Source organism: Mugil cephalus, chromosome 1, assembly GCF_022458985.1.
Source record: "Mugil cephalus isolate CIBA_MC_2020 chromosome 1, CIBA_Mcephalus_1.1, whole genome shotgun sequence".
In the NCBI taxonomy this organism is placed as follows: Eukaryota; Metazoa; Chordata; class Actinopteri; order Mugiliformes; family Mugilidae; genus Mugil; species Mugil cephalus.
In genome coordinates this window covers 17610214-17637641 of record NC_061770.1, presented here as the reverse complement: position 1 = coordinate 17637641, position 27428 = coordinate 17610214, and the positions used below count along the sequence as shown (strand labels likewise).

Below are 27428 nucleotides of genomic sequence, written 5' to 3'. Positions count from 1 at the left end.
TCTAAATCTAAACCAACTAAAACACCACATGAAATAAATTATAGTGAATAACTAGTGTCAGTAGTTGTATATATTTCTATCTATCTATCATACAATCAACACAGTTCATACAATCGACTCAGAAAAGTGATCAGATTTACTGGAACCAACAACAAAACCTACAAATGTCTCACTTACTGATTGCATATACTTTAAAGTCCTAATCAGTTTTTATGCTGATGAGAATTTAAATTTCTTAAAACAAGGTTTTATTTTTCCAGCTCCAACTAAAACATTCAAACTGCTTCTCGTTTAACGGCATCAAGAATAAAGTGTTTTGTGTTTTTGCTCCACAGAGTTCCCGTGGACAACAGTTTGTTTCCAGGACATTAAAACCCACCACCATGTGTCGTCACCTGTAAGTAACCTGTTTGATTAACAGCGTGTTAACAACTAAAATTACAAATATGAACCTTTTCAATGTGTATATTACAGAAATACTGTAATAAGCCACTTATTGGTCTATTGCACAACTAAAGATGAAAATGAATGTAATAAATGAATCACTGAGTGTCAATAAAATATGTTTACATTTGTTGTAACTTGTGTTTTCTTGGTCTGAATCACACAACAACAGACTGAGCCACGCATCAGTTTATTTCAGCTGACCTGCGCACTGTTACAAGGCTTTAAAAAAAAAAAGGATATCTATGATTATTCAAGCACATTTTCTAAAGACAATCAGTTAACAAATCCAGAAGCCAGAGAAGTGACTAAACCAGGGGTGTCAAAAATACGGCTCGGGGGCCAAAACCGGGCCCAGCCAGAGGGTCCGGTCTGGCCCATGGGATGAATTTGCAAACATTACACTGAAGACAAATAAGAAACTGCATCTTGCACTTTTAAAGAAATTTATGGTTTTTCATTACGCGTACTTGTACTTCTTCATACTAAAGTAAAGGAAAACATTTGGAGTTGTCATTATTTAATTAATGAGCTGTTGTGTTACTGGTCCGGCCCCCTTGAGATCAAATTGGGCGGAGTGTGGCCCCTGAACTACAATGGCTTTGACACCCCTGGACTAAACAGTGCTTCGCCCATTATTGCATTTGCTGCAGCAAAAAATAAAAAAAACAAAAAAGAAGAAGAAGAAGCATAAAATGTGGCCAAGTAGCACTCATTTCATCTTTATCAGTGGTATTTGAGACATTTCCAAAAAAAAACAAAAAAACAAAATGACGATACCTCTCAAGCATACATTTCCTTAAAATATCCTACCAAGTAAAATGATCCCAACTCAGGCAGGTCTGCATTTAAAGCATCAAATATGTTTCATAAAAGATTTTATTTTATTTTATTTATTTTTTTTATGGTACAAAATATTCTGTGGCCCTAAATCACACAGCGTACCATCGGTGAATGCAACTCGTGAGCCAAAAGGAGCTTTTGTGCATGACTGTCGTTATAGAAACAATACAAAGAGCCTTGCTCAGTATTGTGTAAGTGAGCTGAAGGGGAATAATTTGGTACTAATTGAGACAGCATTCTTTGAGTAGAAGCTTTCTTCCGCCACAAGAGGGCAGCATAACAAAGCACGTGTCCATCAGTGGACTTGGCGCTGCCTTCAATTTAAGACTTTAGAAATGATTGAATAATGGGCGTTGATAGCGGTTTACGTTACATGCACTATCCACTCTATTTCTTACTAACTTGCTTCAAGTTGTTGGTAGGTTTCTAATGTGATCTTTGGCTGACATTACAGGAAAGTTAGTAAAAGATACATCACCTTGTAAGGCAAACAGTGGTGAAAAACAAGAAATCCACTGACAACACAAAAACCTCCACAATATATATATATATATATATATATATATATATATATATATATATATAAAAGATTCAACAACCAATAGGCTCCCACGTATAAACACAATAAGTTGCATTGCCGTTAACAGGCTGCATGCAGGCACTGTAAATTCTGGGCCACATTTTTGAAACAGTCCAGCTGGGGTACCGTGCGTTTACATGGTCACAGTCGCACCGTCGGCTCTGTCGATCAGAAACATTCACAGACACACACAAGGTTGACACAATAGCACTTAATCGAGCACAGAAAACCCTCCATCGATCCTCCCGACTGATCAGTACACGTGGAAAACACTTCGGCTTAAGAGGCGTTTTCTTTTAGGAGCTGGTTGCTAAAGTAATTAGGTGTGCATGTGTGTTAATCAAAACAAAGTCTTTGTGTGTGTGTGTGTGTCTGTGTGTGTGCGTGCACTTGCATAGAGCAGCTCATGAGCAATGAGCCAGGCAATGACCGTTTTCTTTCATCTGCCGGTGCCACCAAAGAAAAAAGGTAACATCGCCAAGCCGTTTACACGTGAATCATCATTAGGGACCCACAAAAGGAGAAAGGCAGTTCATAGTTTAAATCAAAAGAAATACATATACAGTAAAAATGATAAAAACATTGTTCTGAAGATAATTAAGTTGTGCAGAAGTTCTGCAGGTGCAACCGCTGTAAACAGGTTAAAGGAGGCGAAGTGACAATTGTTCTTTTTACGTGTAAGTACTTATATCTCATAGGTGAGGATTAAAGGAGCCGTCTGAGTGGCAGCAGCTGGAAAAGAGTTAAAACTGTTGAAAAGCTGTTTGAGGAGTAAAGTTGGTTAAAGTGTCAGTTTACCTAGGTGCTGAAAGCGGTTTAAATGTCAGTTTAAAAATACGAGGCGGATGTTCGAATGTCAGCAGAAAACTGCTGAACAGTCGGTTGACATGTAAAAAGGGTTAGAGGGCTTATTTTGCGTGAGACGAACTGAGGAGTCTCACGTAAGGAGCCACCGGTTTCTGACAAGTATAAAAGTAACGTGAGACTCTAGAGGAACCGCTGGAGGTATAAACCAACAGTGGCATCTAGAAGAACGCACGAGCATGGACAGAAAGTACTTGAAGATGACGAAAACATTCAGCAGATTCATGTCTGGGATGGAAAAAAAAAAGCTGAAAGAAAGTCAGGTGTTGGTACGGCTCAGTGGCATGGATGTATGAAAGTATGCTGAAATAGTAGAGGTACAAAAAATGTAGAATATTAATATATAAATACAAGAATATCAGTGTGCATCAGGTAAATGCTAGCACATGCCTACAATAATCTTGTCGGGATGAGATACATTTCCTCCCTGTTAAGCTACACAAGCGATTACATGTATTTGGCTTCATATAACAGACTACACATTGTGTCATAGGAGGAGGAGCAGGCTTCTAGTGTAACGTGGTCATTCAGTATCTTGACTATCTGGCAGTTATACGTCTGTAGAAAAGACATGCAGCATAATCACAACTTGGCCCAAAGTGCATATCAGTGAGTAGAGGTTTAAGGAAGTAGAGTTCTCCCGAGACGTTAGATGGAAAGCACATCTTCGTTTGTATGTGCTTCCATTAAAGTCATCGCGGGGGAAAAACTAGCTGAGGAAAGGATTTTGAGATCAACGGTGTAGTTCAGGTACTAGCAGAGTTATGTGCGTCGGATGTTGCTGTCAGTGCAGTCTCGTTATCGCATTGGGAAACAGAATTAGTTTCTTTCGACAGTGTGGTTGCAAATATACATATATTAAAATGTGCTTCGCATGTAGGATTTATCTTGAGATTTGATGTCATCATCTGATAAGAAAAGGAAGACGGGATTTGAGTTTGTTTTTTTTTTTGTTTTGTTTTTTTCTTTTTTTGCAGAACATTAAAAATTTTGGCTTTTTTAAAAGTTCACCATTATAGTCTATTCACCGGCGTCCAGACTAGCATGGTCTCAGACATCATGTTACCATGGTCACAGTCTTCGTTTCCTCAGCCCGCTCCTGCTGAAATGAATGGTCAAAGGTCCCGACGTTAAGCTGGAGTCCAAGGCATACAGGCCTGCGGTCATGAGCGTGTTGGTTCTAGTCGAAGGCCTTTCCCTGGCTTTCATTCCTACACAGCGCCGTTCTGCAGGCGGTCAGGGGTGAAGCAACCATTGGTCTTACAGCTGCTTTCTGCACTCTTGACCTGCGACAGTTTCCTCCTGGCCTTCCAGCGCTGAGCCAGCGGCTCCATGAACAGGGACAAGGAGGAGAGGAGATAGCACAGTCCAGCCAGGTAGAAAGAACAGTCATAAGTCTGGGTGTAGTCGTACAGGAAGCCTATAAAACAAAACGAGACGAAAAGGGACGCTGTAATATTCAGTACTTGATTTGCACTACTTTTTTAGGAAGTTAAAGAGGTGATGCCAGCTTTTCAAACAACATCTATTTACATAAACAGGACAAAACTGAAAGTAGAAAAGTAAACCACTTCACATAGAAACAGGGTATCAAAGTTAAATTTCTCACATTTTTCTGCTGTATTTTTTTTTTATACAATGAAACACGTGTGGTCCTAGTAGTTAAAACTTGTACATTTCAGTAGGATCTGCTATTTTGCTTTTCTGTTTGCGAAATAAAGACCAAGATAAACACATAAAAAGTCAGAAGGATCCTATAGGCTCTTATTTGTTTTCCATTTTCAAAAACACTTGTTTATTGAGGCATGCTATTTTTCAGATAGATAACAGTTTTAACAAACAACAGTCCTGGCTTCTCTCTCCAATGGCTCCCTCTCAGACGGAGACTGATTTTTAGATTTTTACCGATCCCTTTCAAAGACCATCTGGGTCTGTGCTTCCAGCTACACGTTGACCTCATCTGAGCCGGCCCGCGGCTTCAGACCCTCAGCTGGGGCCCTTCTCGCTGTTTCAAAGTCGAAGCTGAAATCTAAAGGTGACTCTGGCCGTCGCGGCCCCCTCACCTTTTAACTACTGGCCTGAGGAGGCGAGGCTCACTTATTCAGGGTCTTTTAAAACTTCCGATTTACTTATATCCCAGGATTATTTTTTAATTTCTAGTTTCCTTTCAATACACAGTTAAACATCATTTTCTTTCATCGTTCTTCTGTCTCCTCTTCACAGTTTCTCTGTTATCTTTGGTTCTCCAGTGTAGATCATCTTTGCTCTGTCTGACAAAGCTGTTTTGTGAAGTAATTTAAGGCTCAATTTAAGTCATTATTATAAGAATTAGCCACTGTGCTAATAAAGGTTTATTACTAAGCCTTAACAATATGTTTTTTATTTATTTTTTTTTATTTTATAATTGTCACATATAACTCAAAAAATATAATAAGACACGCTTGAATACACTCCCTACCCTCAGGCTCCTGGCAACACAGGCACTGTAAACTACATTCATGTGCACATCACTCATGACTTTCTGTATTTTCCTTTGCTCTCTGAATGAGTCACATTCAGATCTACAGACACAGACAGATCTATCAGAAATGCAAACCAAAAACTGGTCCGGCTACCCTACATTCGATGCCTCGTAGCGCCGTTTACTGTCGCAGCCAGAAGAACTGGACTAGAGGAATGTTTTCCTGCCCTGTGGCCTGAAGGAAGACTCACAGCCAGTTTCTTACTTAAACAGCAGGGTGGGTAAACAGAGCCACACACTATTTCCGTACCACCCCAAGGGGGGGCCATTACTCACGTTTCAACCCCCAAAATCTATAAGCTCCTCTGAGAGTATTTCTCAATCTAGTGGGCAGGGACAATGTCAGTAGGTTCAAAGGCCCCTTCACTGTAACTGAGGCCAAATGTTACCAATTAGGCCAAGAGGAGTTGTGTTTCCTAGCTGTACCCCGTCTGATCAAATACACACACACACACACAAAAAGTGTTTATCTTGATGATGAGAAATGCTGTGTTTAGTTGTTACATCAGCTCAGGTTTTACAGATAGAGTTGGTATTTTATCGGCCTGGAAAAGACACACACACAAAAAAAATCTCCAACAAGTTGAAGCAACCGCAAAAAAAAAAAAAAAAAACTAATTCTAGATTAGTAACAGCTCTCCAAGACTAACACAGACAATCTGCCATCAGTTACACAAAGCGACTCCCACTTGCCATCAAAGCAGCACTGTTATTCTAAGGAGGAACTTGACTAGCTTGAAGGCGGGGTGTAATGCGATCCCCTTACCTTCGTATACGTTTTTTTTTCCTTAAAGCGAACCCAAAATTCCAGTTTGCATTGAGGGTCGCACTAACTATAGGTTGTTTTTCTCCTGTCCATTTCAGTCTCCACCCTCCGCAGTGACTGAATACACACAGACAGGGTGACACACGCTTCAAGGAATTCAGAGCCCCGTGAAAATATGCGCCCTAACACCCCCCAAAAATATATATCCATTTGAAAGGCCTGTCAAGCTTTTCACTGATGGGATCGCCACCCCTCCCCACCTCCATCACCACCACCAATTCACTGGATGCCCGTCTGTCACTCACACATACTCTCAGGAACACACAGAAACAAACGTGACCTCGCCCTCCGTGCAGCAAATCACTTTTGAAAAGTAGCGTCACATCCCATGCACATGCTGCACATATGGACCGTGTATATGTTTGTTATTGTGTACATTCGGAAAAGTAGGTTAGCACATGTGTGACTACTGAGGGCTTTCCATGACATCATCCACTCACCTGCCAGAGGAGGTCCCGTGAGGCAACCCAAGCCGACAAAGAACATGGAGAAGCCCATGGAGTTATTGAGTTTCTCTGACCCCACGAGATCTACCTGTAGGGCAGAAGGATAAGCAGGCTGGACTTTTATTTGACATTTTTCTTCTTTTTTTTTGCACACATTTACACATTATATTACACAATACAGCCACATTAAACCGTGAAAACCACCAAGCAAACAACAATCTAAAGAATGAAGGAAGAGAGGGAGCACCATTAGTAAATCAAAGCAGCGAACCTGAGAAAGAAAATGCTACAGCGCTGTTCTGAATATTTCATGTTCTCACATGTGAATGTAATGGTGCCATTTCAAAAAATCTCACATTTAACCCTAAAAATGGGGCTCTGTTGCATCTATACTTTGAATCCCTATTTCCTGTCCAGCAGATAAGCACGCCCACACCTCCCAATAACAACTTTCATATAATGAAGAGAAAGAAAATAAGACAAGAAAAAAAGCTGAATGTTTGTATCTATGTTGCATAAAATGGATAAAACAAGGGAAAATATAACTCTTCTTGCTAACTGGTGCCGATAATGTTAAGAGCAAGTTAAAAAAAGATGATAAATAAAACACTGGAATCCAGACAAATCCGATCTAAATACATAAAGACGAGCCAGCTTTGTGTCATCATACCGGTTTTATTTAGCTAATTATACATGTTTCCCAGGGCTCTCAACCGTTATTGACGTAAGACACTTGTAGCTGTATCAGGAAACGTCAGACTGTGTCAGTTAGCATGGGAGCGACAGCCCATGATCCAGATCATCACTTTAAGTTGAGGGATAACCGTTTTCCTTATATTTTAACTAGAGACTACTACTGCAAATTACATACATGTTTTTTTTTTTTTTTAAAAGAATACGTGTCAAGGGGCAGAAATGAGAAAACTGGTTTGATGGTTCTTCTGTTAAGAAATGAGAAGATCACACTCCATCATGTAGGTCGCCACACATCATCATTTAGGCCCCGAGGCATCTCCTGGCCTTTGAAACCACACCACCAGCAAGTGAAATCATACCACATACGTCCTCACGTTTTTTGTTTTCAGGAGTGATATGACCTGCGGATACTGGATACCCGCTGACTTAATGTGTTGTTCCACCCATGGCTGCAGATGGGAAACATCTCCAATGATCTGCTGCGAGGATATGTTTCCTATTCCGTGTGTGACACAATCATGTAATGAAGCCATTTCACCTTTACATGGTACAAAACCACACTCACAAGCACATTTAATGTGAATGCTGTGATACTGTGCGGTCCTGCAGGGTAAATGATTGACGATACAGTGAGGCTGACGTTGGTTATTGTGTGAAAGGTCAAGTGAGCACACGGTGGTAGTATCTAAGGGTACAGTAGATTCTGAAACATTTGACTGTCCTCACGAATCCTTATTGATTATCTCAGCAACAGTTTTCACCTGAAATCTACTCTGTGCCCTGTCCTGTGGTAAACATACAATTTTACTGCAAAATCTTTGGTTGATTAGACATTTTTTATATATTTTTTAAGAATTTCTCCCCACAAATTTTTACTTTCTTTACATACACATTAACCCGAATTGACCCACAATTGGCCGAGAGCCTATTCAGTCACCAGGTGAAATTCTAGACGTATGCTTCAGTATTACGGCCGCCGTATTATTGCACATGTTTAAAATAAAAAAATCGAACCTGTGTATCATTTCAATAGCTTAATATTGAATGCAAAATGACAATAATAATGTATATTTATAAATAGGACTAGATCGAGTTTAATATAGAACACAATTAGTAGGCAGGGGGTCCCTACTTAATCTCCATCAGTTTGGGGATCCATGGCCTGAATAACGTTGAAGAGACCTGGTCAAGGTTTAACTCAAGTTTTAGAGGATTTGACCAGAAAATTCTCTCAAATCCAAACTGTACTGACTTCAAACCTTTTGCTTTTCCTCAAAAGGAACTGACACTAACTTGATACATAAAAGGCAACGAATAAAGCAAAAGCGTTTGACTGGTTGATGTGTCGCCGCTTATTAGGAGCAACAAAATTAGCTGAATATGCCAGATTGGAAGTGTTGGGTCACTGGCATGCCGTTAAATGTGTCGTGCTTATGAGTTTATCCTATAGAAAATGCAGCTGAATTATTAGTGTTACTGTCTGTGAATGTTCTCAGTAATGGTGTTTCCAAAAAACGTTTCGCCACTCATCCAAGTGGCGTCTTCAGTTCTAAAGGACTGGTGGGGAGTTGGCGTTTAAATAGTAACATCTGTGGGTTTTACCCATTAGTAACTCACTGGACTAGTGTCTGTTAATGACCAGATACTTTGCTTGTCATTAGGGGGGAAACTGTTTGACCCTGACTGTATTGTGAAAAGGTTGGCAGATTATATCTCAGTCCAACTATGCTCTGAGAAGTTTTTTTTCTCCCCCCAGTTTGACTCAGACGGCTTTCTTCACTCCTCTTTCAGACTGTCCGTCTCCTCTGGCTAAAATGTAGTCATTGTTGTCTTCAAGGGAGTGTCCTTTGTCCTTCAGGGCTACGCGGACCAATGATCTAACCTGACAACGCTGTACATTTGTCGCTACAATGAAGAGCAGAAACCACACTGGTCAGTTTTTGTCTATGTGTCTTGTCTTTGAGGAAGATGAGCAGGTTTACTGTGTAAATTGTACAGGAATACTGTGTTTCTTGAAAATCACAGGCAAGTATCTTGCCTCGCTGCAACATGTTTTGTTCAGTGTACAAGTGCTGTCTCATTAGTCGTGAGAGCTTCTGATTGGCAGCACCAATAGACGGTCCTATTTAAACTCCCCACCAGTCGTTTGGAACTGACTAAAAATACTTCGATGAGTGGTGAAACACATTCAAGAAAGTCCTGTTTCCTTATTTCCTTCTTTAAATTCCTTCTTGAGTCAGTCACTTGAAAGTTTGGACACACCTTCTCATTGAACTGAATGAGAACTTTTGACTGGTAGCGACTACGCTGACCACTTATCTGCATGTGCACCAACTGAACAACGTCTCCACGAGCTCCCGTTATGTATCAGTTTTGTACTGCAAAACTACAGCACCTGCAAATGACAGAGGTCGATGAGGTCTCCTTACCAGAACAGGCAGTAGCAGAGCCATGTAGCCGCCACAGAAGATGGCAAAGAAGACAGCGTAGACCATGAGCAGGATGTAGGAGGTTGCCAGAGGGGATAGCAGGTTGACCAAACCGCAGAGGATCAGGTAGGCTTTGTGGTAATGGTATTTATGGAAAAGGTTCCTGTCTGTCACCCAGCCCGAGGCCAACTGCGCGATGGTCTCTGTGATACCTGCAAAGACCACAAAGGTGGATTAGAAACTGAGACAGAGTAAAGTTAAATTTAAAACAAAAGAACACAAAGCAATACACGAAAGAAAATAACAATTCAATTCAAAATACCAAGAAAACTGTGGGTAAAGGTCAGACTGAAAGAACAGAAAATGGCAAGTTTCATATGGCTGTTTAATAATGGATGACTAAAATATATGCAGCAGACCAATCAATAACTATACCACTTTTAGAAACAAGGCATTAAAACAGCAGGGTGTAATCTATTCTTTTCTTTCCATTGTCTCATTGTTGCCTGTTGTTTTAAAAGTATATACTGCAGAAGCAAAGGGAACTGGTGGAAACTACATTAATACAGTTATAGGGGATCATCCTGGTTCAACAACAACAAAAAAAAATGTTCATAAGAGTTTTTTTGGGGATAGATCAAGTGAAGACAGTGAAGAACTGGCTTCTTCAATAATTAAAGAGCTTCTGTAGACTACTACTACAAGACTTTCTAGTGTATTTACTACAGTAGGGCAGACGAAGAAGCTGCAGCTTTGCAGGATAGCACAGTGAAATTTGCATTTGTTTGATGCTGGTGTCAGAGTGCAGACAAAATACCCGTAATGGGGTCGAGTTAAGGTCCCAGCACTGGCAGGTTATCGATGCCGCTGCTAAACACCCAACCTTCTGATCTGTTACCCAGAACCTTAACTTTAGCTTGTTTCCAAAATATTAATGAGTATAAAAAAAGTCAACTAAAATACACATCAAGCAGCAGGGCTTTTGTGGGTGGGAGAAGAGGTAGAGTTTAAAACAGAAGCATCCCAGCCACCAGATACAGCTTTTAGGTGGGTTTTCAAGTGTGCACCTGTGAGACATGATCACAACAATGAAAAACTACAACTATTCAATGGCAGTCTATCATTCATTCATCTCAAAATACTCTTGGTGAAACACCAGTGCTGCAAGCACCAACAACCAGTTCTATTCCACTCCATTAACTTGGGTCAGGATGACATCTCAAAACTTTGGTTAATGAAATTAGAAATATTTGCATACATACTACTCCGCAAATACGCATACGCACCCTAACACCTACCACTTTCCATCCTACTGCTGTTCACAAACAAACTTATTGGATCTGTGCACACCACCTTCGATGCTCTATGATAACAGAGCAACATCCTAAATACAGGTTTTCTAACCAGCTCTAGTCTGCAAATTGCATCTCGCAATTCGAACAACGCACAAATATTGTATAAGACAGTTGGAGCTTGTTACACTGACCCCTGACTAGATGTGTTCATCACGAGCAGCAGTTACATGCTAGTTTTATTCACGGTAGCTGACTGACATGACATTTTTTTAGGGTCAGTTTGACACAGGATACTGAGTCAGCTGGATAGTACTATAACCAATCAGAGACATTCTGTTCTCCACAGTAACATCAGATCTTTGCTGGGGTATAACCACTTCCCAAAGAAGTGTCCAGCTTCCAGGCCACTGTTTGATATCATCGACTGAAAATTTCCAGAATTTAGATTTAGTATTTGGTGCAGAGAGAGTCCTGTATGACGGCTTCTTTCTTGAAAATTATGCCGTTAGTGTAAGGAAGGAAGGAGGAAGGAGGAAAGGGCGTTGGCAGAAAGACAATCCTCTGCAAAACTGAGTAGAGGTTCCTGTCATCCTTGTTCTGACAAATCCAAGTTGGCAGCAACACAATTCTCCGTCAACATGTAAATTGCACAAACAACACCACCCAGCAAACTACTTCTTAGGCGTTCCGTCTCATGTGGCATTTCGTTGACTCCACTCCGGTATGATGACTGGGCAGATATGGACTGCTCTCTGCTGAGGTCAACTGGAACGTGATAGGCGATGCGGAAACTGCAGTGGCGTATTGACCGTCACAGGAATAGCTACAAGCAGGCACCGCTGAGCCATTGATCAATGAAACAAACTGGTTCTATGCAGATTGGAGTTACCCATCCTTTGCACAGCCTCTGCAGCAAGACTCCACAGGCTGAAGGCGTCAACACTGAGCTTGGAACCACGAGAGATAGAGAAAATGATGCTGAATACGGCATGTATTGTTGAATAAACTTAGAAAATATGCGTGACATGAGTCTACATAAAACCAACTACACCTTCATTCTTGAATGAAGGCTAAATAAAATAATCAATGAGATGCCTCATCTGCGAACACCCCTGCTCTCCTTCTGTCCTTACGTAACAGACCCTAAGCATCTCTATCCCCTGAGGCTACAAAGATGACATGAGGCAGCTGTGCAGTGTTTATATGTCCTCTTCTAGTGACCCAAGACATGTCCTGGGGTGTCTCCTGCTTGCATACAGACAAGTTGTGAGTTTGTTTGTGTGTTTTAGCCTCAGCAGGTTGGTTCAGCACCGCAGCTGTTCCTGTTCAAACTCAGCACATCCCAGCAATCTGTTTAAATTTGGCCTCTCCTAGTAGCACCTTAAGCCAATAGCAACTGGGACATCAGTTCTGGCTCTTTCTCTGCATAGCACTGACAGGTATAACACTTCTGGACATTAACAGACCATGGAGGGCTGCAAGGTATAGAGAGAAGCTATTCATTTAGCTATTAAAAGGGACATTTTGTGAGTAGATTAAAGCAAAGGGTTTTAAAAAGCGTGTTGGTTTTCCCAGCTTCTCTGGAGCTGCTGCTGATTTGTCTTGCCTCATCCTTTGTACGCACTGCCGCCTCAGTGCTCCTCTGCAAAGTATCAGCCACTTTAAATCTGGGCTCAGACAAAACCGGGAGCCCCTCTTGTCGCCACGCCAACAACTTTACTCGGTTAGCTGTTGCTTAGCGACTCCAGCTAGCTCCAGTTTTGGTGGCTGAGGGTCGTCGAACAAACTGACCCGGACGACAGTGGCCTCTCTCTCCCCCAGCCAAGTCAGTGGGCCTCTATGACGAGCCCTGGGCTGGGGGGAAAAAGAGAGACGGCGGGGCATTGAGATGGTGGCATTGTGGTGTGGGTGGCACCCGCCCCTTCAGCTCTGTCTCTCCTTTTCCCTCATTACACATCGCACATGACCAGAAAATGTGACAGAACACATGTGTCTGAGTCACAAGAGTCTGTCGGTCCTGGATGCTGCCATGGGGATCATCTGAGCAAAGCTACAGACCTTCAAGGAGATTTCAAACATCAACACGATCTGGTTCCTGTCACATAAACTTTGCTTCATTCATATTTGTTCAATTCATTTTGGTGTATCATGTGTTATAAACACTTTCATCCCAGATGTGTTGCTGGTGCAGACTACGTGTTCTGAGAGCCGTGTCTTCAAATATTTCCCAATTTTGCGCAGCAGTGTGTGTCTAGTGGCTGTTGCGCACCAATGTTGACAAAGCAAATACATGCAGTACTTTACAACTGACCTTTTTTTCCACCCTTTCTCTCAAAATGCATCACTGGTTTCATCAAAAAATCGAACAAAGAAATGTTTGAATTCAATCGAATCTGATTAGAAAGCTAAAATATGTCTTGTGTTGCTTGGGTGCTGTCGCACCTTCTTTCATTATTCATCCCCAGATCAGTAATAACAGACAGATTTCTGTGATGTCACCTAAAAGACACCTGACATCAAAGCTAGTTTTGCCTCCCGCGTTTCTGTCAGCTGACCACTGAATACCAAGGGGAAAATTATCAAACCGAAGTGAGAAACTCAGAAATGCATAACCCCATCTGGAGCATTTCAATTATTCACAAATCCTTTTCAAACACTCTTACAGACTTACATGCACGTGTGGTTGGTCAAAATGTTAATGCTGTTTTCTGTTCATATGCTGTGGCCTCATCAATGGTGTACAGCTGAACTCAGACGCCCTGGCCAGTGGACCAAAGTTCAGCTTTTATGTAAGCACATTCATTACATAACACTGCAGAGTCTGAGCAGCTCACAAATAATTAATGCCTAGAAGTTGACTGAGCACTTTTTGCATCACTTTTTAGACTCACTCTTAAAGGAAACCTAGACTTCCCTCTTCGTAGTCACTGCTGAATCACTGCAAGAAGCCACATTCAAACAGTCTAGTGTATTTAATCAGGAATCGGTCAGAGTTGTAGCCCCTGTGGTTTCTTTGATAAATTGCACCAGTTAACAATTAAGTGCATTTAAATATGAAAAGCACTGAACAACAAAGCTATCCAGTGCAGTCTGACATTTTGTTATGAATGCAGTGTGCAATTTTAATGCATTGACGTAACCATAAAGCAGTTCAACTGCAAGTTTGCTAATGGAAACCTGTCTTTAAAAATGGAGTTGCACTTGTAACTCTGTCATCTGTACATGACTGGTTGTTCTTACATTTTCCTAAATAAATGTTGAGTTTAACGAAGGCCTTTGGATGTGTTTGCCAAGTGTTTGGCTAAAACACCATTAAACATAAACTTTGTATTGTCTGATAGGTCTGTGCATGGCTTGTATTTCTATTTATTTTCACCATCTTTTATTTAAATCTTCTGCATAATGATGAACGTTGTAAAAAATTAAAAAGTTATATAACAACTGTAGTCGGTAGACTTAAGGAAGTATATGGGTATGTGAGAAATTAACATATTTACACACAGTTTTTTGAACATTCTCATTCAACTAATTTCACCTGTTAGCTTAGCACCTGCTCACCATAAATACCCTCACCCTCATTATGTAAAAACGTATCAACTTATTCAGATGTACTTCCCAAAATGCCAGACTATTCATTTGGGGGGAATTCTAATAACACAGTAAGACCTGTTGGCCACTGTAAGACTCACCTGCCACAGAGATGATAAAAGAGGCATCCATGGCATCGATGCCCAGGGTTCTGGCGCGGGCCGACAGGTGGAAATAGGGTATGAAGTAGGCCAACTGGCTGAAGACCAAGGACCAAGTGTAGATGCAGAAGAACGGGTCCTTCAGCAAGGAGAAATCCAGTACTTTGGTTTTTGTGACAGTCACCTCACTCTGCATGTTGGCATTTGACGCAATGATGGTGGACCCATTCATGCTGCCGTTGAGCTCAAAGGAGCATTCAGGAGTTGTGGCTTTACACTGGCCCACATCATGGTGAGATTCATGGCCATTCACACCATTGAGGACCAGTCTAGTCAGTTCAGGGTTCACCGACTGGTCCTGAGTACATTGGTTCTCAGTGTCCCTGTGAGGGGCAGGAGAGGATGGGAAAGAGTCTGATTTGGAGACACCGTTGGAGAGGTGAGAGGAGCTGCTCAAGCAGCTTTTAGCATATTCCTTCTCTGAGGAGCTCTTGAGGGAAACAGCGGGGCTTTTTTGGATGGGAGACGAGGTAGGGTTTGAAACGGGAGGCTTCACCTTGATGGGTCGCAGAAGCATCCCGGAGGCCACCAGATTCAGCATGAGACCACCAAGAATCAACATGGCCCCTACAGGCAAAAGAAAAGACATCAGGACCTAAAATGTCATCTCACATGCGCTGGACACATCTGCTCACTAAGAACTTTGTCCGGCTTACCTTGCCAAGCATATTGGTCGAGGAGCAACTGAGTGAACGGAGCTAGGGCAAAAGTCAACCCCATCCCAGAACGCCCAATCGCATAAGCTGTTGCTAACCTTTTTCGGAAGTACAGTGCTGTGACCACGGAGAAGGATTGGTATAGTAGTGCAAAACCTATTCCTGAAAAGAGCGAACAAGTTTGTCGTGATGAAACATGGGAGGAACATCTGGTGTTTATAGTGAAATCAGTTAAGAACCTGAAGATCATATGCTTTCTAGTTTTAAAGTCATCAGTGGAAACACTATATTCTGAGCTATATTCATTTTCGCACACACCAACTCACCAACTATCACTCCCATGCTGATGTAGAGGTATACCACGCTGCTGGCAAAAATACTTATGAGGAAGCCTCCGCTAACCAGGACTGCCCCAGTTATCGATGTCACCCTAGTTCCAACCTTGGCACAGGCTACAGAAGCAAGAGGTGCTACAGTAGTGACAGGAGAAGAAGCACAAATACACAAGAGCTCAAAAATGTCCCTTCTTGTGAATTTAAGGTCTTATGGCAAGCATACTGGGGGGTAAATCACACTCCGAAGGAGAAGACAAAAATATCTTACAGTAAATCCAATCTAAAGACAAGCAGTTAAATATTTGATGCATGAGGTAGGCAGTTTTTCAAACCTCCAGACAGACGCAGACTCGACATGATGGAACCGATCCAGCTTATACTTTCCGCTGAGCCTCCAAACTCGTCTTGGAACGCCACAAAGAAGATCCCAAAGCTCTTCAGTGTACCCATCACAAGGACATTTACCTGCACATGCAAACACAAATAAAAATTGACTTGCGCACTTGCTATGCCACGCAGAAAATTAGATCATTTTAGCCTAATCCTGCATTTGGTAATCAAGGAAGTCTATGTATAGTACGTATCTATGTTGTGAAATAAGGGTTCATGTGAGGTGAACCTACCAGAAAGCAGTGCAGCACAACCATCCAGCCCCAACCCCCATCTGGAGGGTCCTCGTACTGTATATCTTTCTCTTTTTCCTTCTTTGTGGCCATGGCGTCCTTCCGGAAGAGGTTCATGACAGCCTTAATTTCACTTGGAAACAAAAAAAAAAAGAAGAAGAAGAAAAAAAACCTAATCAGAAGCATTCGTCTGAAAACTTGCCATGAATATACTGTAAAACGAATGACGCATCATCACATATTGTAAAGGATTCATTGTAAAGAATAAAAATAAAGAAGAAAGTCTGCACACTAAGCCTCCCTCTTTCAGTAATTTTGTAGATACAAAAATAGCAGTGACGTTTCAAGCTACATGCTCTCCTTAAGACTTGTCTGATGTGCTATTTCTGGATCAACTAAATTAATGCACTTAAAGGGGGAGCCTTGGTGTGTGGACCTCCTTCTTTTTTTCCCTCCTGATGATTTGACTTTTGATCCGGCACCTGTTAACAAATATAAATAAATAAATAAATAAATAAATGCATTTAGTTATGTGAGCTAATCTTTATCTCTTTGCTTCAGTGCAACAACAGCAAAAACAGCATAAGATAATGTATCATATTTAAGTTTTTGCGAACAATCATGAACAGGCTCTCCATGAAAAAATAAATAATAAAATAACGATATAAATTTCTTCTCTGCTGCTTTTTTTTTTTTTTTTTGTTCCTCATTCACCTGTAAAGAAAACTGCACTGACAAGTTGGTGAAATGATTTTCCATATTCCTACAGATCTGGCTTGGGGGTAGCTAGCTAAGTCACAATTAAAATAATAGTCTGGCAACATGCCAGGTTTTATAATGGGCATGTCTCAACTGATACAGACAAAAATAACACCTCATGCAATGGGATCTTTCTAGAAAGAATCAGAGCTGTTGTGTTGTAAATAAATTCAACTCCATGGAGATCGGGCGGTGTGTGTGTGCGTCTGTGTGTGACTACTATGCTGCTACTCCTCTTCCCATCCCCATATGAAGCCCGCCCAAATGGTTTGATTAGATTTTTGCTGCGGTGTAATCAACTTCCAACCAAGCAGCTCTAAACCAACCTTACCTCACAAAAACATGTTGTGGGCAGGGGAGTTCAGGCACACTACCAGGCTATCTATTCTTACTAAATTTAAATCTGCATACATCTGTTGCTCTCATTCTGTCTGTGTTTGCTGCCTACAACACTTTCCTGAAGATCACTCTCCCTGCTCTGAGAGGGGCAGCACAGTTGAACACAGAGCAGCTGGCACAGACATGAATAAGCGAGTGACGAAATAAAATATAAGAAAGATATCCTATTGCAGCTGGCTTTCTCTCCGAGTGGTCAGTCGACATCAAAAAATATTGTTGAGTCCACGGCAAAGTGATTATTTTTAAACCATGTGAAAAGTGATTTTGCCCAATGATGTCTTTAAATCTGGATTTTTTTTTTTTTGAAGAGCTTTGGAAAGAATTTGTCTGCATGTGAGCACAGAGTATAAGAGAAGCTGTAAAGTTAAACTTAAAGCACTGAAGCCCAAGACAATATGGAAATCAACACATGTTCTTACAGCGTGTGATCTTTAATGTGAAATTGTTATCAGCGTGGTTTACAACAGAATGATCCTTCACCCTTTTAGAAATGAAACACTTGGTTTTGTTTGAATTAAATGGTTGTTTTACGGTGGATTATTTTTGGCAGTCGAAATAAGAAGGTTTTTGTTGCATTAACACGGTTCTGTGAGATTTTGAGATTATGTAACACTGCTTATGTTAGACAACGCAACCACCTAACTTTAAACAGACCTGAAGCATTTTCTCTACTCGCGCATGTGCGGTACTAGTTTATTGCTGATGTCATGGAGGAGCTGTGGCATTTAAAGAGTTTATTCATCTTAACTTTGCTTACTTTCCACTATTTGGTTAGATTACCTTAAACCATGTTGTTACGATTAATTACAATACAAACATGTATTGCGGGACCTGTTGTCATAACTAGATTAAATAAATCCAAAATGCAATTTCTTAAGAGTGTGAGGTAAGTAAGAGTGGACAGTAATGCCGTGTAACTTGTTAAGTTACTGAGTTGTGAAACTGGTCAGTCAAAGTACAACTGAACGTGGTTACTTTTCCACCTCTTTTCTTTCTTATTACAGCTATTGCACCGGACTGAATGTCTCAGCAGTGTTTACATTAAGAGGGTCTATGTTGCACCAAGTGCAAATATTTAATTGTGTGTATCCGAGCTTGCTATCAGCACTAGCCGAAGCTTGCCCTTTGCATGCTGGGCTGATGATGTTTTAACTCTGTGATCATTTAATTTGTGAGCCAGCAAATGGACATGTGCCAAAAGGCAGCGCTATTGAGTGATCTAGATATCGTTGCAGAGGAATACTTCGATGCCCTCTTAGATTTTGGACATGGACTCATTCCCTCTTTTTTTTTTTTTTTTTTAGACTAGCAGAGAGAACCTGCAGCTGGAAATCAACATGTTGAAACTACACAACCCTGTAAGACTGACTTGTTCAAGTTGCTGCTTTTATTTTTGTGCTCTAATCTCAAATGTTGCCCACAACAGCAAGTGTATTCGTGGTCAATAATTAGCTTCGCTAGCAGAAATGCGGCTGTATGAAGCAGCTTTCTTACGATCCTTTACAGTAATTAAAAGCTATCAGGTTTTCCCCTGCCAGCATACATCTCTTGACTGAATGTCAGATTTTTAATATGCGTAAAATAATACACATTTCACACTATTCAGCAGCCTCTGGCTCTAATACAGAAATTGAAGAGGACTGCCAGCTGTTAAATGTGGATGTAAACAGAACTGCGGGAAATTTGCTGAATAAGCTTGAAGGAATTAAACCGTAAATCTCTCATCTACATGGTATATTAACATAAAATAGGTTATTGTAGAAACCATAATAAAAAAGTAAAAAAACAAACAAACAGTTATTTAAGTACAAGTAACGAATGGTCTATGATAATAAAGTTTGATAGCGGACGTTGAAGGAGATGATCATGGGTTATGCAGAGCCTTTGCATACAAACACACTGTTCTGGCACCTGTGTGTATTCACACGCAGACACGTGTGTGTATAGTACATGTGTAACTAAGGAAATTAGTTACACTTATAGTTAGTTAATCGTTCGCTGATTCAGAGGCAGACTGTTCACAGGTGTGTTGCAAACTAGCGGTGCTGCAGTTTGACTTGGCATCCCAGTGGCCAACATGTGACCTTGAATAACTATGAACCTTTCTTGGAACGCGTTTCCAAAGGATCCTCCTACCACCACTTTGCCCTCTGTCAGCAGATTTATAATGCGCTTGGATGAATTTAAACATGCGAGGCTCAGTTAATCAGTGCGGCTTTAAGTCATGTAAACCCTAACTCTGACAGATTTTGTCACACTGCCATAGTTCTGTATCTGTGTTTTGCATCTCGTCAAAGGACAGTTTCGAAAAAAAAAAACACATCCATGAATGCAGGATGTACATTGCGCCAGGATTGCGGGGGGTCGTGGGAAGCCAAGGCTAAAGATAAGATGTTTTTTCACACACGCACCGAAGATTTGAAGGCTTTTAGAAGCACCTGGAGGAGTTGTACGAGAGCAACATCAGAACAGGACTCTCTTGTACAGAGTGTGTAACATCCAAACAGAGCAAATAATTGTCCAGAGAACACTCACTGATGATGTGGCGTCATCTGCCTCCAGCAGACGCGTCACTCCTCGCCTAAACCAAACATTTGCAGTATTGAGAGAACCACAGTCACATTTCCTGTCCATTCATCTAGCCCTGGAGTAGGTGGACTATCGTGTGTCCACTGCGCACTGAGCAGGGGAATTATGATCTTTAAACAAGACCGCAATATGTCTGGGAGGTGATGACACACGCCGCTAGACTTACAGGTTTCCCTGCCGCCAAACAATAAGGGACGGAAGCAGGAAAGCCATGTTTAAATTTGCGAACTCAAGCAAACAGAAGGTGCAAGTTTTGGCATGGCAGAGAGCAATACAGTCACATTCACACACGGGGAAAGTTAGCGTGAATGTGTACCCGAGGCTGAGGGAATCTCACGCGGATAAGCAAAGAGAACATGCACAGAAAACGCACAAAACGAGCCCAAACCTAATAAAATTCCTAAAAAGCACTTAACATCGGAACTAATTCAATAAGACTCACAAGATTGGAGAATGCATTATATATCACTTTAACAAATGCTTTCTAAATTAACACCCCAGCCCCTTTACACATGGGTGAACCTTAAAACATGTGCACAGGGTCAAACACAATTAAACCTCAGCTGAAGGTGTATACATCAAAGCACGACCTTCTCAACCACACTGCCAACACGTGGAGACCATAAAATATAACCTTGTCTCAGTTGCTGGGAGGCAAAGGCCCCTCGGAGAAAGCAGGAGGAGAGGGGGTAGTAAACACTGTGTTTATCAGCAGCCTTTTGTAGCCTGCATCACTAACTCAGTTTGACTTAGACGTGCATAAGAAGCCAGGACCAAATTAGACAGAAAGCACAGAGCGGATTAGAAGTGGAATGAATTGGGCCAGTGTAGTGCGAGGAAAGTATTTCCCCCCCATGTGCTGTTAACAAGTTGTCCTCAGAGTGTGCTTGAGTGCATGTTTGTGAATGTGCTGAGAGTTTGAGGGTTTGAGCGAAAGGGGGGATTGGAGTTCAGCACCTTGCAGTGTGGTAACACAATGTTACAGCATACTTATACCCAGCAACTCTCTCTCCAACGTTCACTTTTGGCAGCTAGTCTAATATTACGATTTTACTTGGTTACCTGGTAAATAATGTTCTCTAGATTCCACATCTCTTTGACCTACATTCGTTCACAGAGCCGATGTCTGACAGAAAACAATGAGACACTTTCAAAATATCTTTTCATTACCTTCAAAAGTCTGATTTATGAGTGCGAGTCTGAGCATGTCGTCTATGCTGAAACGAAAAGTCTTGAAGTTGCCCCAAGGAAATTTATGTACATTATGTGTAATGACTGTTATTCTACTTTTCTCCTGTATTTGTTTGCACTCAAAGGGCAAACATGAAAATGAGAGGAAAAAAAAAAACTTTATAGGATTCATAAAATGTGCACGGGGAGCAAATTCTGTTCAAGCCACCCGCATGGGTTGACAAATGGCAACTGATATTATTAAACTGGTGCCGGGGAGCGTGAGGAAACGACCCAACAGACACATTTGAGGGCAGCAGATTTACAGTAAGTGCAGTGTGCAAATCACAAGATACTGCAACTGAACAGGTGACATAGTACTCAGACAGTAGTAGGTGACCTAAGGAAAGTAATGGGAAATGGGGGGAAAAAATGCATTCAACAGCAGCAAAAAGGAAATAAGCATTTCTTTTTCATAGGTAGAAACTTCATACATGCAACATGTGTGGCACACCATCAGTGCAAGTAGTGCAGAAGAGAAATAGTCTTAATCTGAAAGAAGTGACCGTCTGCTGCCACGTGAACGGGAGGAGACCAGGATTATGTCTAAACTACAGACTTGGACGAAGGTTTCATTCTAATGTTGGTGGTGGCACAGTCTGATATTCTGGCCATAACCACTGGTAACATCCGAAGACAATGGTAAGCAGCTACTCTGACTTCAGTATTTGTTTCCACATTAGGTAAATGTCCTGCAGTGAGCTACGCGTCCATTTAAAATCAGAAGCCTGTGGAGTCCTCCAACAGAGCACTTCCATCATTACAACAATCCACCTGAGATCATCTTGGACTTGGACCAGAACCAAGATATCATCTACTGTGCCGCAAATGTATGACTGTCTGAACGGAAGAAATATGAATCAATATCATATTTAATTAATGTAACCAAGTCAAATTCGTGTCACTCCTCTGTGTCTATCAGCCTGAATTACATTTGTTGCATAATTATTATTAGAACAAACGAACAAAGAACAAACTAAAGGTCTGCAATTTTTAAATAAATGCCACTAAAGTTCTCAAATTGTGCGTTCAGATAATGTACGCACGGTATGCAGGCCCATCGCTTTACATCTTGTTCTGTTTTGTGGTATGTTACCACCACCTATGGACCTGGAACACGTTAAATCACCTGAAACACTGCGCAACAGGACTTTGAGATGGATGAACCCACTCGCTCTCAATAGCAGCACCACAGCTCAAAAACTCTGCAAGGAAACATGAGAGGAAGAAAAAAATAATTTTAAAAACTGCTGCGCTGTTGTTTTTAGTTGCTTTAGCTGCACACTATACAGGCTCTGTTGTCTCCGCATGGAAATATACCAGCTACTGTCATTCTGCTGTACCTGCAGAATGAAGCAATGCAGCAACGTCAGATCAAATATTTACCATAAGCTCTCTGGAAATGGAGAGACTGTGTGTGTGTGTGTGTGTGTGTGTGTGTGTGTGTGTTTGTGTGTGCGGAGACATCAAGCAGAGAAATGAGTAGCATCATCCTGGAAAATCTAATACAGATACAGTCACACGTGGTTTCTATTCACTAAAACTGTCCTGGTCTTGAAAATGGATGCGATATAATGATTCTAGGGCATCTGTATTGAAAAAAAGAAGCGATGACCCAAACAATCGTTGCCAGCAACGACCCTGTAATATTTATGTATGACATAGAAGTGCAGAAGGCCAAGGACGCTAGTTGTGTTTGGTAGAAAGGGCGGCCGCTGTTTGAGGTCGTAGCACGTCATGGTTCACCCCTGCACAGCCAATCAACAGTTTTGTTAACCCTGACTTAAAAGGAGTTAGATTGTAAATTAAAGGAAAGGTTTTTATTGGCAAACTTGTTACCACTAAGGTTTGTGTGGAGTGGTTTTGAAGCTCAGCTGTGCTCCGGCTGTCACCATCTTGGCAGGGCCTGACTCATGATTAATTCATAAATAGGAAAAGAGTTCTCTGGAAGTGAGGCGGGCTGATAATGCATACGTAGACAGAAGGCAAAAAGTGACGATCCACTTGTAACTCAAAGTGCTGCACCTCTAACTGTACACACCCGTAAGCACTGACAGAATTCCAATATCCAATAACTGCTGTGGTACCAATATGAGCGTACGGCATGTGGGCAATAATTTCTTTTATAATCTATATAATCTAAGTTTATGTGAACGTTCAAGTCGTTTATGCACATGAAAGTTTTCCTTTGTGCCAAACAGCGCATTAAAAACAGAAGCTAGTGTTTTATTCTGTGAATAAGACAGTCACACACCCTTTATTCCAATGACAAATTCAAAAGGAAACTCAAGTTTCATTTTCATTTTGTGACCTTGTAACGTTCCTTAAATTTTTCATGGTTAGATAAGTTTAGACAATTTCTTTGAGATGATGACTAAAATATATTTCAGTAACGTCTCATTATGGAGCCAGGGCGTGATCTCTCTCCTTTGTTTCAACCTGTGAGTCAGGGTTGGAACAGATATTAAGTTGGAAGTATGTTTTTCTACCATGAACGTAAAACTAATTTTCCTTTAGTCAGACGGTATGTTATTAGTTTTAATCTAAAAGTGTAATTCTAATTAAACTTACCTTAGTTAAGTTTTAGTTTAATGAGCGTACATTAAAGTTCACAGCCTGAAACTCGGAAGCAACACTAAAAGAGAGACGAACTCAACAGACAGGTCTTACATGTGTGTCTTAACATATGAACATTAACCGGTTTTGGTGCTTTAGAAAGAGACTGTGTAGAAAGACACTAACTTACTACAATGACGGCAATAAATCCACCGATTGTAAAGTTTGACTGAGAAAAACAAACAATTACCTTCAAGGTTATAGCGCATTTAGTTTGACATTTGACCTTTGCGTACTATCTGTCGCATAATATTAGATTTAAATAACGTTCTCCACAAAAAGCGAAGTGGTGTATTTCATAATCCACCTTGTGAAGGCATCCTGTTCTGTCCAGTTTGGACAGGAGGAGTAATTACAGCGTGTGCCCCCTCCTGCACAGCGAGCTCAAAGCCTGCTTTTCTTCAGAATCCATGTCAGACTATAATCAAGGGCCCAACGTGTCCCCTCTTCTCTCTGTGCATGCCGTTTCCTGTGACCCCAATATTGCACCACACACACTTCAGAAGTGGAAACTAATGGCACAAAGCTTTGGGGAGCAGGCTCAGCATATTACCGGCTTAAAGAGCAAAACTGCACAGATATAATTCCTTTACTGTTGATCTGCTCTGAGTAATTACTTGATTGATTGCTATTAACTCAGCTCCTCTGTGTCAGACACGTCTCCCACTTGCTGAGTTTATGTTTTTCTTTGAAGGAGACAAACTGGCCGTGAGCGTCTTACAAAAATAATAATATATCACAAAACTGATCTAGAAACACGCTTTTTTTTTCACCCAAAGTGAAAAGGCAACATTTGCATACTATAGGAGAGATAATGCTGACGCCGTTACCTGTTGTGATGTTATAGACGTATGCCTAAAGGCACTGCAGGTGAAGACAGAACTCGGAGGCGTCCTATTTGCTGAGAGCCATTCTCATTGAAGGGCACTTGGAACTACGGCTGCATCAAGGTTAGCTTTATACCTACAAGAGGAAGAAAAAGGCAGTGACAAGTAAAGTAACAAACTATAATATGAGTACTTGTAGTCACACTTAGTTATATCAGTAATTAAAAAATGAGTTAAATTAAATTATAAATGTTCTCAACATGAGAGGAAAAAGTGCCTGTTAAATGCATCGATTACTCTGAAGAATAAATTCCACAATTCCAGCTATCCGAGTCGCTCATTAACAGCAGGAAAGTAACAAAGCGCAAATCAAGTTATGCAAGAGTTGCTCTCTTGCTGCTGACTGCAACCTGAGCAGTATCCACACCAGTAGCTTTTTTTTTTGTAAGACACAAACAAAACACCAGTTTCTACAGGTCGGTGTTAAGTCCTGTTTGCTTTGCAGCGTGTCATTAGCACACAAACATGTAGCCTATTCAAATTAAGTCTGGGAGAGTTCGCAGAATGATTGATGTCGGTATTACGACTAGAACTGTCATTCAACAACCTCAGCTTAGATTACTCTATTGGTTAGCCTGAGGTTTAACACATTGTTCTTTAAATTGACCTGCAAGACCTTGGGGTTTATGACAAGGAAATTAGCTACAGGATAATTCTACAAAAAACAAACAAACAAAAAAAAAGAGGGTCAAACTAAGACCACACTTCCAAAATAGTAACACATTTTACTCCAGCAAACAGGCTAATTTGGGACATGCATATCACATTCGCTGATTTTAATGTAGCAGTAGATACAGTATACAGTAAACACAGGTTGGTAAAATAACCTCCCCCTGCAGCATTCCTGTGTACTACAAATGTGTAGTGTTTGTGATACTATCACTGCGTCTGCAGAAAGTAAAAACTTTCAGAGAGTAACGACTGGAGATAGATGTTCAAGGTGGGGTGAACAAGAGCATGTTTTAATCCTTCCAATACAGGATATAAGTGAATGGGAACAGGACTTGTTCCAACTCCACCGTGACCCACTTTTCAGAAGATAATGCGTTGACAGCCAAACTATTTTCTTCCCTGAGGTAACAGCTTGGAGTTTTTAGCATGAAAGAATTCAGTCAGGCAGCTCACCTGTTTCCACTTTGTTTTATCTCCAAAATTCAGTTGTCAGATCAAAGCACTATTTTCTCCAGCTCATGTTTTGTGTAGTACATTTGGATTGTCCATGTTTTCCGCTTTACTTTGTATGAAAAGCTATCATTTTGAAGACACTAAAAAAAAAAAAAAAAAAATCTTTTCATCCTTTTTGACAAATTTCTACATTTTTGGTTTGCTCAGTTTTTTTTTTTTTTCTTCCATCAAAATAACGCAAAGTCGCCATTTGGAGCCTCCTAACTGTGATCGCAGCTTTGCCTCTGCACGAAGTATTGAGAAAAGCCAGACATCAGTCCTGAGGAATTGTGAGATTATGTAGTAAATGCAGGCTGTTCAGCTGGAAGCTTTCGCCTTAGACCACGGGGGCACACACAAAACCGGATTATTGTGTGGAGAAAGCAGGGTGGGGTCTTACCGTGTGTAGCTATGGGCCAGTTGTTATCTTCACTTTCCAGGCCTGTTGCATTGCGCCCCTCACTCAACACAACGCTGCTGGGGAGACAAGGAAAAAGTCGAAACGCAGATGCACAATTTAAATCAAACTAAGGTTGATTCTGAGGAGGTCCTCATTTGAGAGCCATCTGGCAAGAAATGAGATGCAAATCTGCACTGACGCAAACTGGGTGAAAAGTTATAAAGGCAGAAATAACTTTCTATCACAGAATAAAACAGATTGTAAGAGAAGTTTTTTGTTTGCTTTGTTTTTTTTTTTTTGTTTTTTTTTTCGTGATGGAGACAACATAGATGTTGACAAACCGAGAAAATAAATTTAAAAGGTACACATTTTGTTATATTTAGAATGGGTTACTGACTTATATACTTCCACGAGAGAAGACGGAGCAGCAGCACATACCTGTAATTCCCTTCTGTCGTCGACTGGATTTCAATTAGTTTGATTTGACGCGTAATTTCGGGGTTTCTCGCTCCGGGCTTGTGCGTCTCTGAAAGACATGCGCGTCACCGGTGAGGGACTTTTTGACAGAGAAAAATTGCTGCGGGACCTTTTTCTCCAAGGATGACCGTGCCATAACTTTGCCTCTATGCGGGGGACACTCTCAACTGCATCTTATGTCTCAGCCTCAGCATCGCTGGATGTGCCGAGGAGCCGCAGAGTGCAAAGCTTTCACTGAGGAGAGCCACGTGACCGAGACGTAGCCATAAACCCCATCTGAAGGCTCGGGGGGGTGGGAGGAGAACAAGAAAAACACCTCTGCGGTCAAAACATCAGAGCCACCGCAGACTTTACTCAGGTCTTGCTTGAAGGAGGTGCGCCACACAGGACGCACTGCACGCTCGATCTAATGTGCGGATTGGGACGCGTGAAAAGCGAAATACGCGGGTTTGCCATGCAAAAATATCTACCACAAGTAACACCTCATGTTAGTATACATTCACGCAGACCATCTATTACCTTTTTCCACATGTTCCTTCTCTCGAGTGAAACATCCCACCTCCAACAATGAGTTTATACCAGTTTATAATTAATGATTGC

At 41.2% G+C, this 27428-nt stretch overlaps 1 protein-coding gene across 4 annotated transcripts; it reads right to left on the bottom strand.

Annotated features, from left to right (window-relative positions):
• Nucleotides 1-615: 615 nt before the first annotated feature.
• On the bottom strand, nucleotides 616-27413 carry slc16a4 (solute carrier family 16 member 4). Of its 4 annotated transcripts, XM_047577969.1 has the most exons (12): nucleotides 26790-27413; nucleotides 26352-26428; nucleotides 24731-24863; nucleotides 22414-22489; nucleotides 16308-16440; nucleotides 16017-16149; nucleotides 15676-15819; nucleotides 15350-15511; nucleotides 14634-15260; nucleotides 9650-9861; nucleotides 6519-6612; nucleotides 616-4151 (listed from the first exon to the last, which is right to left on the bottom strand). In XM_047577969.1, the coding sequence occupies exons 5-12, from the start codon at nucleotides 16422-16424 to the stop codon at nucleotides 3943-3945; spliced, it is 1698 nt and encodes a 565-aa protein (XP_047433925.1). In that variant the 5' UTR covers nucleotides 16425-16440; nucleotides 22414-22489; nucleotides 24731-24863; nucleotides 26352-26428; nucleotides 26790-27413; the 3' UTR covers nucleotides 616-3942. The 4 variants fall into 4 exon arrangements, with proteins under 4 accessions (XP_047433925.1, XP_047433916.1, XP_047433933.1 ...); XM_047577960.1 differs by lacking the exon at nucleotides 22414-22489; XM_047577977.1 differs by lacking the exon at nucleotides 22414-22489 and having other exon boundaries at nucleotides 26352-26425.
• Nucleotides 27414-27428: the final 15 nt, after the last annotated feature.